The sequence below is a fragment of the Barbus barbus genome, assembly GCF_936440315.1.
Source record: "Barbus barbus genome assembly, chromosome: 46".
NCBI classification, from domain to species: Eukaryota; Metazoa; Chordata; class Actinopteri; order Cypriniformes; family Cyprinidae; genus Barbus; species Barbus barbus.
This window is the reverse complement of record NC_136724.1, coordinates 24,823,311-24,838,588: the sequence shown is the minus strand read 5'-3', so window position 1 is coordinate 24,838,588 and position 15,278 is coordinate 24,823,311. Positions and strand designations below refer to the sequence as shown.

The 15,278-nt window shown below is 45.6% G+C and overlaps 1 protein-coding gene across 2 annotated transcripts in view; it reads right to left on the bottom strand.

Annotated features, from left to right (window-relative positions):
- Nucleotides 1-449: 449 nt before the first annotated feature.
- epb41l3a (erythrocyte membrane protein band 4.1-like 3a) overlaps nucleotides 450-15,278 on the bottom strand; it is a gene marked incomplete at its 5' end in the record, with an annotated part of 59,248 nt that continues 44,419 nt past the window's right edge. For both annotated transcript variants that reach the window (XM_079409604.1, XM_079409603.1), the window contains 4 exons: nucleotides 450-1,275; nucleotides 13,049-13,129; nucleotides 13,284-13,382; nucleotides 14,221-14,325. In XM_079409604.1, coding sequence (XP_079265730.1) covers nucleotides 1,270-1,275; nucleotides 13,049-13,129; nucleotides 13,284-13,382; nucleotides 14,221-14,325 — 291 coding nt within the window. In that variant the 3' untranslated portion in view covers nucleotides 450-1,269. The remainder of the gene's footprint in view (nucleotides 1,276-13,048; nucleotides 13,130-13,283; nucleotides 13,383-14,220; nucleotides 14,326-15,278) is intronic.

Genomic DNA, 15,278 nt, shown 5'->3' with positions numbered 1-15,278 from the left:
AATCTCTTTGGTGGAATCATGGTAAAGTGATGGTGGATGATAATAAAATAGTGTTTTTGTTTAGTTTTACCATGGTACTTGCATCATATCTATGGTACTCCTAACAGATTACACCATTGGCACATGTCCAAAAACACACTCTGAATGACTATCATCACCAAATGAGTTCTGTGTTTTACGCAGACATTCACAATCAATATTATATGTGGTACTAATTTGAATTATTTCAAAATAACGATAAAGTCCTGTTCTGTGCAAAGCTTTAAATATCAAATCATCTGCACTGGGCAAAACTGAAATACACAACTATATAATAATCTTGTATAACACAAAAATCGATTTGTTCTTTGAATTAGTTTATTGAAACTTTCCTAAGAAATACTGTAATGAACGCATTTTCTCTTCATTCATGTCTCAATGCAAAGGATGAATGGAAACTGCAAAATGATCAGAAATGGAATTGAGATTTTATTGGAGTTGCTTGAGTGGGAAACAGTCAGCAGGACGGCGATGCTGCATATGACACTGCATTGGAAAACAAACAAGGACACAAACACACATGGGGTTCATCTGTACAGTTTAAGGCTCAGATGGGGCACTCTGGGCAGGAGATCTCTGGCATTGATATTTCAGGGCAGCGATCATCATTACAACAGCTCTATGAGAGTTTCATTCCTCTAAGCTCAACGTTCACAAGTGACAGTTCTCAAAAAGAAACAAAAACAGGTGTATGATTCAGGTAAAAACAACATAACACGTCTCTAACATACATGTGTGGCATATTCATATTCTCATAATGAACATGTGTAATATTCAACGTGAGCAGATCATGAGCCGACGGAGTGTGGATAGCACATCTTTGCGCGGTTAAATATCGTGCAAAGTTTGTCCTTTTTTAAAGTGAGCAGTAATCAGTAGAATAAATAAATGTAGATATCTGTAACTATTATATCTCTTCTCACACATATTCTTCAGTCCCTTTATGACAAGCTCGTGGTTTGACTATACACTGCGCTCATATAGTATTTACTAATATGTCTATAGTCTCCTCACAAAAAGCAGAATTGTTCCCTTGTCATGCAGTAACAGTGATCCAGTGCGGCGCCTGTAAGCATGTGTGTGTGTGTGTGTGTTACTCCAGACGTGTTCAGATGATGTTTGCTGCGGTTCATTCGTTTATGCTGCTGTTCCCGTGTTGATTTCTCTGAAGCATCCTTCATTTTCAACAGCGTGAACACATGAGTTCCTCCAGAAAGCATGAAGATGATGTTAATCCTGAAAATTAATAAAACAGAACATTCAGTCAATAACAGTAACACGCAGTGAAGGAACAGAAAGAACCTTCAGAGGAGCAAAGCTTGACGCGAGTCTGTCAGTGATGATGTCAAACACAACATGCATTTCAAATAACATAAAAACACAGGCCTCAGTAACATGCCTCCTCATTATCTCACTGAACCTGAAGATCTACATTTTCCTCAGGAAAATGTCAGTGGTGTTTCCCGTGCAACTATGAGTTCCGGGTGGTTTCCAGGGCATTTCTATGTGGTTGCTATGGTGTTCAGGGTGGTTGCTAGGGTGTACTGGGCATTTGCCATGTGGTATACAGGGTTGTCATGGTGTTCTGGATGGCTACTATGTGGTTACTTGATTTTTATGGTGTTCTGGGTACTTGATAGAGTGTTTTGGATGGTTGCTATGTGGTTGCATCAGTGTTCTGGGCAGTTGCTATGGTGTTCTGGTTGGTTGCTAGAGTGTTCTGTGTGGTTGCTATGGTATTGTGGTTAGTTGCTAGGGTATTCTGGGTGATTACTAGGTGGTTGTTAGGATTGTTTTGGTGTTCTGGTTGGTTGTTAGGGTGTTCTGGATGGTTGCTAGGGTTGTTGTGGAGTTCTGGTTAGTTGCTAGGGTGTTCTGGGTGGTTACTACGTGGTCATTAGGGTTGTTTTGGTGTTCTGGTTGGTTGCTAGGGTGTTATGGGTGGTTACTATGTGGTTGCTAGGGTTGTTTTGGTGTTCTGGTTAGTTGTTAGGGTATTCTGGATGGTTTTTAGGGTTGTTGTGGTGTTCTGGTTGGTTTCCAGGGTGTCATGGGTGGTTACTATGTGGTTGTTTTGTTCTGGGTGGTTACTAGGGTTGTTATGGTGTTCTAGGTGGTTGTTAAGGTGTTCTGGGTGGTTACTATGTAGTTGCTAGGGTTGTTTTGTTGTTCTGGGTGGTTGCTAGGGTGTTCTGGGTGTTGCTAGGGTGATCTGGGCAGTTGCTATGTAGTTGCTCTGGTGTTATGGTTAGTTACTATAGTGTTCTAGGTAGTTGCTATATGCTTGCTATGTCCTGAGTTGTTGCTATTTAACTCTGGGTGGATGCCTAGATTAGTAAACAGTTAGTCAACACTATTAATCTCAGTGAGAGTCATCATGTGGTGACATGACTCATGGAGATGATCTGCAATACTGCTCTCTACCAGCAGAATGCAGTGTGATCAACCACATCTGCTCCTGATCTCACACAGACGATTATCATGTCATTCTGTTAGAGTTGTAAGTAGTTAGTTCACACTCTGAAAGCAGCAGTCAGACATCCGCAGATGTAAACAGCCAAAGCGGCACCGGTGTTAGAACATCAGCCAATAGCAGCGCTCCAAAGCGCAGCACAGCAGCCAATCAGCTCGCAGTCAGCCAAGTCTACTCAAGCTGTGATTGGCTGTGGTCTTACCTGCATCACTCCTCTGGCGTGATCTCCGTCTCTTTATGCACCACCACTTTGGTCACTGACATGTCGGGATGTTGTTCTTTAGCCTCTTTAATGGCCTGAGCCAGAGCCTGACCCACAGTGACACCACATCGTCATCACAGGCCACACACCCCAACACACACATCGTCATCACAGGCCACACACCCCAACACACACATCGTCATCACAGGCCACGCCCTTCAACACACACATCATCAACACATGCCACACCCCAACACACACATCAGCATCACAGGCCACACCCCCAACACACATCATCATCACAGGCCACACCCCTCAACACACACATCACCATCACAGGCCACGCCCCTCAACACACACCATCAACACACGCCACAACCCTCAACACACACATCATCAACACATGCCACACCCCAACACACACATCAACATCACAGGCCACACCCCCAACACACATATCATCATCACAGGCCACACCCCTCAACACACACACATCACCATCACAGGCCACGCCCCTCAACACACACATCATCAACACACGCCACACCCCCAACACACACATCAGCATCACAGGCCACACCCCCAACACACATATCACCATCACAGGCCACACCCCTCAACACACACTGTTGCGTTTATTACGTCATGGGTGTTTAGCGGCAATGTAACGCAGGTTAAGAGGTGGGAGGTTCATTTACCTGATTGGAGCACGGGCCAGTCAAGAGTTGAAACGTGGACCAGTAAAATCCCAAAACAGTGTGTTAAAATCCAGTAATGAATGAGCACGGGCTATAAGCGGGAGCGAGTACTAGTTTTGGCATGTTGTCTCGTCAGGAGAGATGCGCCACCGGTAAGCTGCTGTTTTATCCATTGAGCTGCGGTTTAAGTTTGTTTGTCTGTTTACGCTGCCGCTGTGCTGCCGTTGGGTATGTGCGCAGTTTGTATGCTTGATAACTGTTATTTGGTTAAGCTGATAAAATCTTGTTTGCGGTCTGATGGTTAACGTTGTCGGCTCAATAGTATCCGTGGCTATATTCCAGTAAATGTTTGAAATTGGAGCGTTTCACTGTCACACGAGTTATTTCCTGTTTGTGGTGCTGGATGGGTAATGTAGTTAATCGCTCTACATTGGTAATGGATTGCTATGCTCAGCATTGCTACTTAAAATTACACTCACTGTCTTTCACTTTAGGCCAACATACTGAGAACACATTTGTGGTTTTGGGTTATTGGTTTAATGTGTAACATTGACATTCATGTACATTTGGTGTGTGTGAAATTGTTGCATTTCTGTGTTTAGATGTATGTGCTTTGCTTAGTCATTCAGTTTAAACACTAAGTATATTTATAATATTAAATAATGACTATATTTGGAATTTATATTTTTATATTATTCAGATTTTATGGTATATTATGTATGTGGCTATCAATATTGTTGTTTACACTATAGTTTTCTATTTCTACAGGTTTATAACCTGCTATTTGTGGACTAATCAACTGTATGTGAAAAAATTAAGAAGAGTAAATAAAAAACCACAATGAGTCATAACAACGTGTCCTCTCCTGACGCCCCGTTCGGTGGGGAGATTCTTATAGAACCGAACAGTTATAAACCGGGCCCCACTGCACTGGATTGAGTGCAGTAAAAAACAGCCACGAACTGCTTCATTAAGGAAGCTCAATCAACCCAGGATTAGCTGGCCTCTCACTTCTGACTGACCCCAAGTTTATCATCAAGTTTATCACCAATCAAACTGCCCGTTGATCAAGGATAAAAGAGTGTGTATACACATTGGCAGTGACCGCTCTCCAGTCAACATAAAGGGAGTAACAATGACAGACTTGGAAAAGCTTAAAAGTGTGCGATCAAGAGCACAGGCTTCATTCACCAAAAGGGCTCATACTCTCACTAAACCGGGACTCTTGGAACCGACTGAAGTTCTCAGGGAATGGAAAATTCTAAGGTCACAGATGCGGGACATGAGTATGCTGAAGCCCTGAGGGAATCAACGGATGAAGAGGTCATAGCATCTGCAAACCAAATTGATGAAAAGACAGCAGAGTGTGAGAACCGATTCCTCGAGGTAAAGAGAGTCACCCAGGAAACCTTTTGGACCAGCTACGCAGAGGAGGCGTTTATTAAGCAGGCTAAAACAGCTGATTCGGCCATCACTCAGGCAGAGGAAGAGGAAGTTAACCCTCGGAAGTCAATCAAAGACCGCAGGCTAAGGAATAGAGGTCTTGAAAGAGAGGTCGCTGAACTCGGAGAAATGCTGGTAGAGTGGAAGGAGTTGGTTCCTGGTCCGAAAGAATTAGATCTCAGGATACGCCACAAGACACTAAGGAAGAGGGTCCTGGCGTTGTCTGACAAACTGGAGGAGGACGAAGCAGACCAAGTAAAGGGTAGAGAAAGAAATCTGGGAGATGATGGCAGCGCGGTTGGTGATCCGATACAAGATGCTTCTTTCCTCTCTCTCCCTGACAGGTCTGCCGATCTCAAGCTGAAGCCCAAAACGTACACGGGGTCATTGAACATGATTACCCGGCCCCTCTTACAGCAAAGCAGCCCTGAAAGGACTAAAGGAAACCCTAATCTCAAGCCTCAAATCAGCCTTGAAAGAGCACGGCTACCCACTTTTTCTGGTGACATGAGGGACTATTACCGCTGGAAGACTGAGTGGGAGGACCTACAAGAATTGGGTAACCCACAAGGTGTGGAATGTATAAAAAAGTTCCACTTATTAAATAGTCTCCACGAAAAGGTCAAGAAGGATCTCGTCCTATCTAGCTGTGGGTCCGCCGACGATATGTTCAGGCTGCTGGACAGCAAATACGGGAACAGAGCAAAAATAGTCCTAATGATCACCAACGAGGTCCAGTCTCTTCCCCCCGTCAAAGGAAACAATCCAAGAAGAACCATTGAATTGATTCAGGCTGTGGAAAGGGCACTGTGCAACCTCCAGATTCTTGGTGAAGAGGACGCCGTGAAGAACCGTGTTGTTGCCCAGTCTCTTGAAAGCAAGCTTCCCAGTTCACTCAAGAAGGAGTGGATTATACACAAAACTGACCCGGTAAACAGGTTCTCTCCACTGTATCATTTTGATTGCCTCCTAGGATTCTTGAAGAAGCAGGAAGAGATTCTTGAAGAGCTGGATCAGTTGGAGTCAATTCCTGCAGATAAAGGCCCTGTGGAAAAGGGTGCTGCAGACTACCCAGATAAGAGGGGGAGGAAGGCTTTCACTAAATCCACAGCAGGTCAGAAGGATGACTATCCCAGCTGTACTGTCTGTGAAGATGACTCCCATGCTGGCAGGCTATTTGCGTGCAAGGTCTTTAGAGAGCAAGATCTCTTAAAAAAAAGGGCCCATTTGAAGAAGCTAGGGTTGTGCTCCAAGTGTTTGCGGCACCACCCCAAGGATGGGAAGGGATGCACACCCAGATACCTCTGCCCAAAAGTAGACTGTCGGAAAGGAGGGGTGTCGGACCACAATTACCTTCTGTGTCCTAAGCCACCGACTCCAAAGAAGGACAGCAGTAGTGAGGAGCAGAGCACCATAAAAATTGGAGTAAAGAAACTTGGTCTAACCAACAAACAAGAGGAGTTCCTGGCAGAGCTTACTCCAGAACAAAGGGAGAAATACAAGAATGCGTTCTCAAACAAAATATCATCAACTGTATGCGCCAAGGCTGGAGATAGATTGCAAGAACATCCAGTGGTGATGATGCTGATGGAAGTGACGACAAACTCGGGTTGCCTTATTGGCTCCCTAATCGACCTTGCATCTGACACCAATTATATCACCAATGAAACGGCCGATCGCCTTGGACTGTGCGGTGAGAACATCAGGCTTATAGTCCATGGAGTCGGGGGGATGAAGAAGACTGTCCTGACCAAAAGATATTCCCTGCGGCTAAAGGTGAAGACATCCAAGGGAAAAGTGGCAGAGCACAAAATTCTCTGCTATGGCCTGGAAAACATCGCGGAGGTGACTCAATTAGTCACTGCCGAGCAATTGCAGAAGTTCTTCCCCAATGTACCCAGAGACGAACTGGTCCGTCCCACAAAGATTGACCTCCTTATCAGTCATCGGGAAGGTCGTCTTGTTCCCCAGCCAATCAAGATTGTGGGAGACCTCGTTCTCTGGGATGGCCCGCTGGGAAAGACTGTTGGGGGAACCCATCCCGATCTCATTGAGACAGTCGATTTGGCCGTGTACCGCTCTGAAACTCACCTTGCAAGGACCATGAGATCAGCCTCGATGGCGTATAAAGAGACCATAATACCTCAAGAAGAGGAAGGAAATGCGCTTGTCCGGAGCACTGCAACCACCAACAAAGAGGTCTTCGAGTGGTTCAGGTGGGACAGCATCGGAGCTGCGTGCAGTCCTCAATGTGGCGGCTGCAAGTGTGGCAGGTGCCCCCCTGGAGGAAAAGAAATGACCCTCAAGGAAGAGCGGGACCTGGAAAAGATAAAAGAATGCCTAACATACGTGCTGGCGGACAAACACAGCAACTCTCCCCACTGGGACACAGCTTATCCCTGGAAGACAGACCTCACAACACTGCCAGACAATCGGCAGGCAGTGGAGGCAACCTTCAGAAACACGGAGAAACGTCTGGAGAAGGAACCTGTGTGGAAGGCTGCATATAAAGAACAAATACATGAAATGGTTTCAAGAGGGGCTGCTGCAAAACTCACAAGGGAGGAAATTAACAACTGGGAAGGACCTAAATGGTATATCAGCCATCTGGTTGCACCGAACCCACACTCCTCCTCAACTCCTGTGAGAATTGTGTGGAATAGTAGCCAAGAGTTCCGAGGCATAAGTCTAAATGATCTCCTTCACAAGGGTCCCGATGTACTCAATCCCATCAGAGGTGTCCTTTTGAGGTTCAGGAGTGGACTCCATGCCGCACTGGGTGATGTAAAAAAGATGTATAACTCAGTGTGGCTAAAAGATGATGAAGTTCACCTCCACCGCTTTCTCTGGAGAGACAACCCTGAGGACAGCATTGAGGTGTTTGCAGTTGTCAGAGTTAATATCGGTGATAAACCCGCAGGATGTATCGCCCAAGTTGCAATGAAGGAGACGGCCAACCTTCCTCAGTTTGCTGACATGATTGAAGAACGGCGAGCTCTGACTGAGGACAGCTATGTGGATGACATCCTGACCTCACACGATGACCTCAGGACGCTGGAAAGGATCACTAAAGGGGTGGAGGAGATTTTGAAAGAGGGAGGCTTCTTCCTCAAACCGTGGGTTCTGTCACGTCAAAGTGGGAGGAGTGGAGCCCCTCCTGAAACAACTGTACCTAGGACCCTGGTACTGCCCAACCAAATGAATGATGGGGAGAACAAAGCACTTGGGGTCGGCTACGAACCTGAGACAGACAAGCTTCGGTTGCTGACTTCCATAAACTTCTCTAAGAAAAGAGGGAAAATGAGGACAGGATTTAATCTGAGCATGGAGGATGTCAGGGAAGGAACACCAAATCCCCTTACCCGACGCATACTTCTTAGCCAGATTGCCGCATTGTACGACCCGATTGGTCTTGCCTCACCAGCCAAACAGAAGGGAGTGATGTTGGTACGAGAATCATTCCAGGAAGCTGGCAAGGACAATCCATCTAAAGACACATGGGATGCCCCTCTCTCACTAAAACTTCGAGAAGCCGCAATAACGCTCTTTGAAGAAATCGTGCGACTTGGCCAGGTAAGGTTTGAGAGAAGCCTCACGCCGCCTGGAGCCATAGGCCCACCAACAGGGATCACGTTCTCAGATGGAAGCGAATCCTCCTATGGAGCTGTACTCTATCTGCGGTGGGAAACTCGAGACAAAGTTGTAGTGAAGTTGGTGGAATCCAAGGCTAAACTGACCCCTCTCGACCAAAAGGGAGATGTGGTCAAGGCGGAACTCTGTGGTGCGGTCTTCGCTACCCGCCTAAAAAAGTATTTTGAGAAGCACTGCCACATTAAAATCAAGCAATGGATTCACTTTGTGGACAGCCAAACAATCCTGGCAGCCATCCAAAAGGACAGCTACGGCTTCCAGACCTTTTTCGCTAATCGAATCGGTGAGATTCAGAAAGCCGGACATGTGGAAGATTGGAGGTGGATTGAAGGCAGACGAAACATTGCTGACATACTTACCAGAGGTGCAACTCCTGAGGAACTTAACGAAGGGTCAGAGTGGCAGCGAGGCCCTGAGTTCCTGAAATTGCCCAAGACCGACTGGCCTATGAAGATGGCCAGTGAGATTACATCCTCTGCTGCTGAAGGTGTGGGAAAACTTCAGCGGAAAGCCTTCTCAGCAGTGGTCATCAGGGCCCAGTCAAAGGAAAGAACTGGCCTCAACGGGCCTGATATCAAGGTGGACCTCAAGCATGGAGTCAACAGGAGACCGACATCGCCAGCTATCCAGGATGCAACATTAGCAGACAGACAGAGAAGGCCCTGGGCAATTGGACTGGTGCGCCTTGTGGAACCTCAACGTTTCAGTTCTCTGTCCAAGCTGTGTGGTTCTATAGCCTGGACTCGACGGGCTGCAGAAACCTGGCTGAGAAGACGCCAGGTACCAGACTCATCAAAGTGGGAGGCAAACCGCTCTATCCTGTCTATTGAGGAGAGAGCACAAGCCTTCCGAGACCTGGTCCTTGCAGCCCAAGATGGTAGTCAGTTCCTGGACTCAACGCTGAACCGCTTGGTGGTCCACAAGAACGAGAGCACAGGAATCCTTCTCTGTGGTGGACGAATCCAGTCCTGGAATGAAGATGGAACAGCTGTTCCTTTAATTCCATTTCATTCATGGCTCGCAACGCTACTGTCAAGAGAAGCTCATGACGAGAACCATGAAGGTGTTGCTGCCACGCTTCTGCGCACCAGGAGGAAAGCATGGATTGTGCAAGGTCGGAGGATAGTAAAGAGAGTTGTAAACGACTGTATTACATGTCGCAAACTAAAAGGGAAGATGTGCCAGCAGAAGATGAGTGATCTGCCGCCAGAACGCTCACAGCGTGCTAACCCATTTGAGTACACTACACTTGACCTCTTCGGCCCCTTCGAAATCAAGGATGCTGTCAAGAAAAGAACAGGGAAAAAAGTCTGGGGCATAGTATTCTGTTGCATGGCATCAAGGGCAGTTCATGCGGACCTCGTTGATGACCAATCATCTGAAAGCTTTCTTCAAACTTACTCTCGCTTTATAGCATTGAGAGGCCATCCCAGAAAATTGTGGTCAGATAGGGGAACCAATTTCATTGGAGCAAAATCGGCCCTACAAGACTTGCATAGGTACTTAGCTACCTTACAGGAAGCATCCATAGAGGACAAAGCTGCCAAGAATGGGACAGTGTGGGCATGGAACTTTCATCCAGCTGACGCACCTCATCGTAACGGGGCTGCGGAAGCTGCAGTTAAGCTAATAAAAAGGGCCCTCACTAGCCTCAGAGAGACAACAAACTCACTCACCTGGGGTGAACTCCAAACCCTCTTCTACCAGGCAGCTAACCTCACCAATGAAAGGCCGATTGACGCCAGGGCACAAGAACAAGAAGACTCTATAGAGTATTTGACCCCCAATACCCTGCTTCTCGGGAGGACCAGGCAAGGAGGAGATACAGGAGGAATTGACTTGTGCACCCATCCCTGGCGCCGTCTCAGATCCATCCAGATTGGTGTGGATATGTTCTGGAAGAAGTGGAGTGAACTTGCCGGACCTAACCTATTCGTTCGGCCAAAGTGGCACCGGACCCAAAGAAATGTAGCAATTGGTGACATTGTTTGGATTGCTGATCAAAACGCACTGCGAGGGCAATTCCGGCTCGGACGGATCCAGGCCGTGTACCCTGATAAGAAAGGACTCGTGAGAGACGCAGACGTTAAGACGTGTGCGGGCCTCCCTGCCTCCCTAATAGTTTGGAAACTTAATAGGAACCCTCAGCAGCTGACATCAGTCATCCTACGGAGAGACGTGAGGAGGCTGGTAGTCCTCATCCCTGTGGAAGATCAGTGACTCCTAGACCTCGTCTCTTCGACCACCAATTCTGTAGGCACTGCCTAAACGCCCAAACCCCGATTCTGAAGGCATTACCTCAGGATACCTCTCCTTTTTCTCTCTCTCTCTTCTCTCCCTTGCATTACATATCCATGCTGCTTTCGCCATCACTTGCACCACCATTCACGAAGAATGAAGAGTACATACCCCATATGACCAAACCTGGCAGAATACCTCACCTCTGTCAGGGGAGGTGCCTGAACAGTGACAATGGAGTCCTATTCTTCATGATCAAGAAAAAAAAAAAAAAAAAAAAAAAAAAAAAAATTTGTATATTATGTGGTGTAATGTAATGTTTTGTCTGTGACCGCCTTGAATCACATGATCAGTCGGTCAAGTGGGAGGTGTTGCGTTTATTACGTCATGGGTGTTTAGCGGCAATGTAACGCAGGTTAAGAGGTGGGAGGTTCATTTACCTGATTGGAGCACGGGCCAGTCAAGAGTTGAAACGTGGACCAGTAAAATCCCAAAACAGTGTGTTAAAATCCAGTAATGAATGAGCACGGGCTATAAGCGGGAGCGAGTACTAGTTTTGGCATGTTGTCTCGTCAGGAGAGATGCGCCACCGGTAAGCTGCTGTTTTATCCATTGAGCTGCGGTTTAAGTTTGTTTGTCTGTTTACGCTGCCGCTGTGCTGCCGTTGGGTATGTGCGCAGTTTGTATGCTTGATAACTGTTATTTGGTTAAGCTGATAAAATCTTGTTTGCGGTCTGATGGTTAACGTTGTCGGCTCAATAGTATCCGTGGCTATATTCCAGTAAATGTTTGAAATTGGAGCGTTTCACTGTCACACGAGTTATTTCCTGTTTGTGGTGCTGGATGGGTAATGTAGTTAATCGCTCTACATTGGTAATGGATTGCTATGCTCAGCATTGCTACTTAAAATTACACTCACTGTCTTTCACTTTAGGCCAACATACTGAGAACACATTTGTGGTTTTGGGTTATTGGTTTAATGTGTAACATTGACATTCATGTACATTTGGTGTGTGTGAAATTGTTGCATTTCTGTGTTTAGATGTATGTGCTTTGCTTAGTCATTCAGTTTAAACACTAAGTATATTTATAATATTAAATAATGACTATATTTGGAATTTATATTTTTATATTATTCAGATTTTATGGTATATTATGTATGTGGCTATCAATATTGTTGTTTACACTATAGTTTTCTATTTCTACAGGTTTATAACCTGCTATTTGTGGACTAATCAACTGTATGTGAAAAAATTAAGAAGAGTAAATAAAAAACCACAATGAGTCATAACAACGTGTCCTCTCCTGACGCCCCGTTCGGTGGGGAGATTCTTATAGAACCGAACACACACATCACAGGCCATACCCCCAACACACACATCACCATCACAGGCCACACCCCTCAACACACACATCACAGGCCATACCCCCAACACACACATCATCAACACACGCCACACCCCCAACACACACATCAGCATCACAGGCCACACCCCCAACACACACATCAGCATCACAGGCCACACCCCCAACACACATATCACCATCACAGGCCACACCCCTCAACACACACATCACAGGCCATACCCCCAACACACACATCACCATCACAGGCCACACCCCTCAACACACACATCACAGGCCATACCCCCAACACACACATCATCAACACACGCCACACCCCCAACACACACATCAGCATCACAGGCCACACCCCCAACACACACATCACCATCACAGGCCACATCCCCCAACACACACATCACCATCACAGGCCATGCCCCCAGCACACACATCACCATCACAGGCCACGCCCCTCAACACACATCACTATCACAGGCCACGCCCCCAACTACTGCTATCACAATTATGATAAAAACTGATGCAAACTGCTGAATCCAGTCATTAGAGTTCATACAGGATCATTCTACAAATCCACAGTCACCATCTGTAAACAAATCATCAGCTGATCAACTTTTAGTATGTTACGATAATACAGTCTTTTTCTGAACTAAAATCCAGCAACTGTAATATATTTAGTTATTTTTATTTAATCTTTCTTTCAGGACAAGTTAAAAGTCTTATATTATAATATTCCTCCTATGTTTTATGTTTGTTTAGAGGATGATCTTTAAATGGCAACATTATTACCATGATGTTTTTTGTAGAAATATCAGCATGAAATTCACCATAAACTGATCTGAAGGAATAATTATACTTGAATTTCTTTAAAAGTCCGGAAGCAGCAGCATTTGATAGAATGACCCTGAAGGAAGCGTATTAAAGACTTAGTGAAGGTCTCACCTCGTCATGATCGATGTCTGCATCTCCTGAGATCACGATTCTCTTCTCAATCCGTGTTTCTGAGATGCTGCCCTTCACCGTCTGTCAAACACACACACACACACACACACACGCACGCACACGCACACACGCACACACACACACACGCACACGCACACACACACAGAGTGGTTACGTCACTCGTCCGTCTGACGCGGATGGTTCTGGTGGTCAGTTATACAGCAGCGGTCAGTACCTTGGTGATGTGTGTGGTGGTGGTGGTGCTGGTGGTTTCTGATGTGATGGTCTGAGCGCTCAGCAGAATGCCAGGATCAATGTCTCCATCCGTCTCGCCCTGCAACCATCCAACAACATCACACTACACTCAAGATCTTTTAATGATTCTGAAAGAAGTCTTTTCTGCTCACCAAGCATACATTTATTTGATCAGAAATACAGTAAAAATGGGAAATATTCTTAGTTTCAAACAGCTGTTTTCTGTGTGAATCTATATTAAACTGTAATATATTTCTGGTTATTTTCAGCATCATTACTCCAGTCTTCAGTGTCACATGATCTTCAGAAATCATAATAATATACTGATTTACTGCTCAACAAACATTTCTGATTATTATCAATGTTGAACACAGTTGTGCTGCTCAATATTTTTGTGGAAACTGAGATACATTTTATTTTTCAGGATTCACAGATGAACAGAAATTAAAAAAGAACAGAATTTATTTGAAATAGAAATCTACTGTAACATTATAAATGTCTTTACTGTCACTTTTGATCCATTTAATGCTTGATGAACAAAAGTATTAATTTCTTTTTTTAAATGATCTTAAATATATATTACTCAGATGCTACACAGACTTGCGTTAGTTCTGTTCTCAGTTATGTTTCATTTAAGTATCAAACTTAAACAACTGAATGAATAAATATAAATTCCTGTTGAAAAATCAAATAGAATCAATCGAGTCACTGGTCATCATTCAGGAAGAGTCTAGAGCTGCAAAATGAACGAGGAGCAGCTCAGAGCAACTGATGACTTCATATTGAGATCTCTGACTGTAGCTCAGGAGAAACATCTGAGACTTCAACAAACATCTCTGTTTAAACTCATTGAGTGTGCTGAGATGTGATTCTTCAGAGTGTTTGTGGTGGATGGGATGAGTGTGAGCGACACACACCTGCAGGGACTCATATGTGATGGTCTTCATCTCCGTGTGGATCACAGGTGTGTCCTGTGTGTCTGTGTCTCCTGACAGAGTCCTGGAGAAACTCACCTCACCCGACTGAGGAATGAGAGAGAAGAGAGACTCGTCACACACACACACACACACACACACACACACACACACACACACACACAGACACAGACACACACACACACACACAGACACAGACACAGACACAGACACAGACACAGACACAGACACAGACACAGACACAGACACAGACACACACACACACACACACACACACACACACAGACACAGACACAGACACAGACACAGACACACACACACAGACACAGACACAGACACAGACACAGACACAGACACAGACACAGACACAGACACACACACACACACACACACACACACACAGACACAGACACAGACACAGACACAGACACACACAGACACAGACACAGACACAGACACAGACACACACACACACACACACACACACACACACACAGACAGACACAGACACAGACACAGACACAGACACAGACACAGACACACACAGACACACACAGACACACACACACACACACACACACACACACAGACACAGACACAGACACACACACAGACACAGACACAGACACACACACACACACACACACACACACACACACAGACACAGACACAGACACAGACACAGACACACACACACACACACAGACACAGACACAGACACAGACACAGACACAGACACACACACACACACACACACACACACACACAGACACAGACACAGACACAGACACAGACACAGACACACACACACACACACACACAGACACACACACACACACACACACACACACACACACACAGACACAGACACAGACACAGACACAGACACAGACACAGACACAGACACAGACACAGACACACACACACAGACACAGACACAGACACAGACACACACAGACACACACACACACACACACAGTGTTGGGAGGGTTACTTCAGAAATGTAACAGGTTACCGTTTTACGGTTTACCCTATTTAAA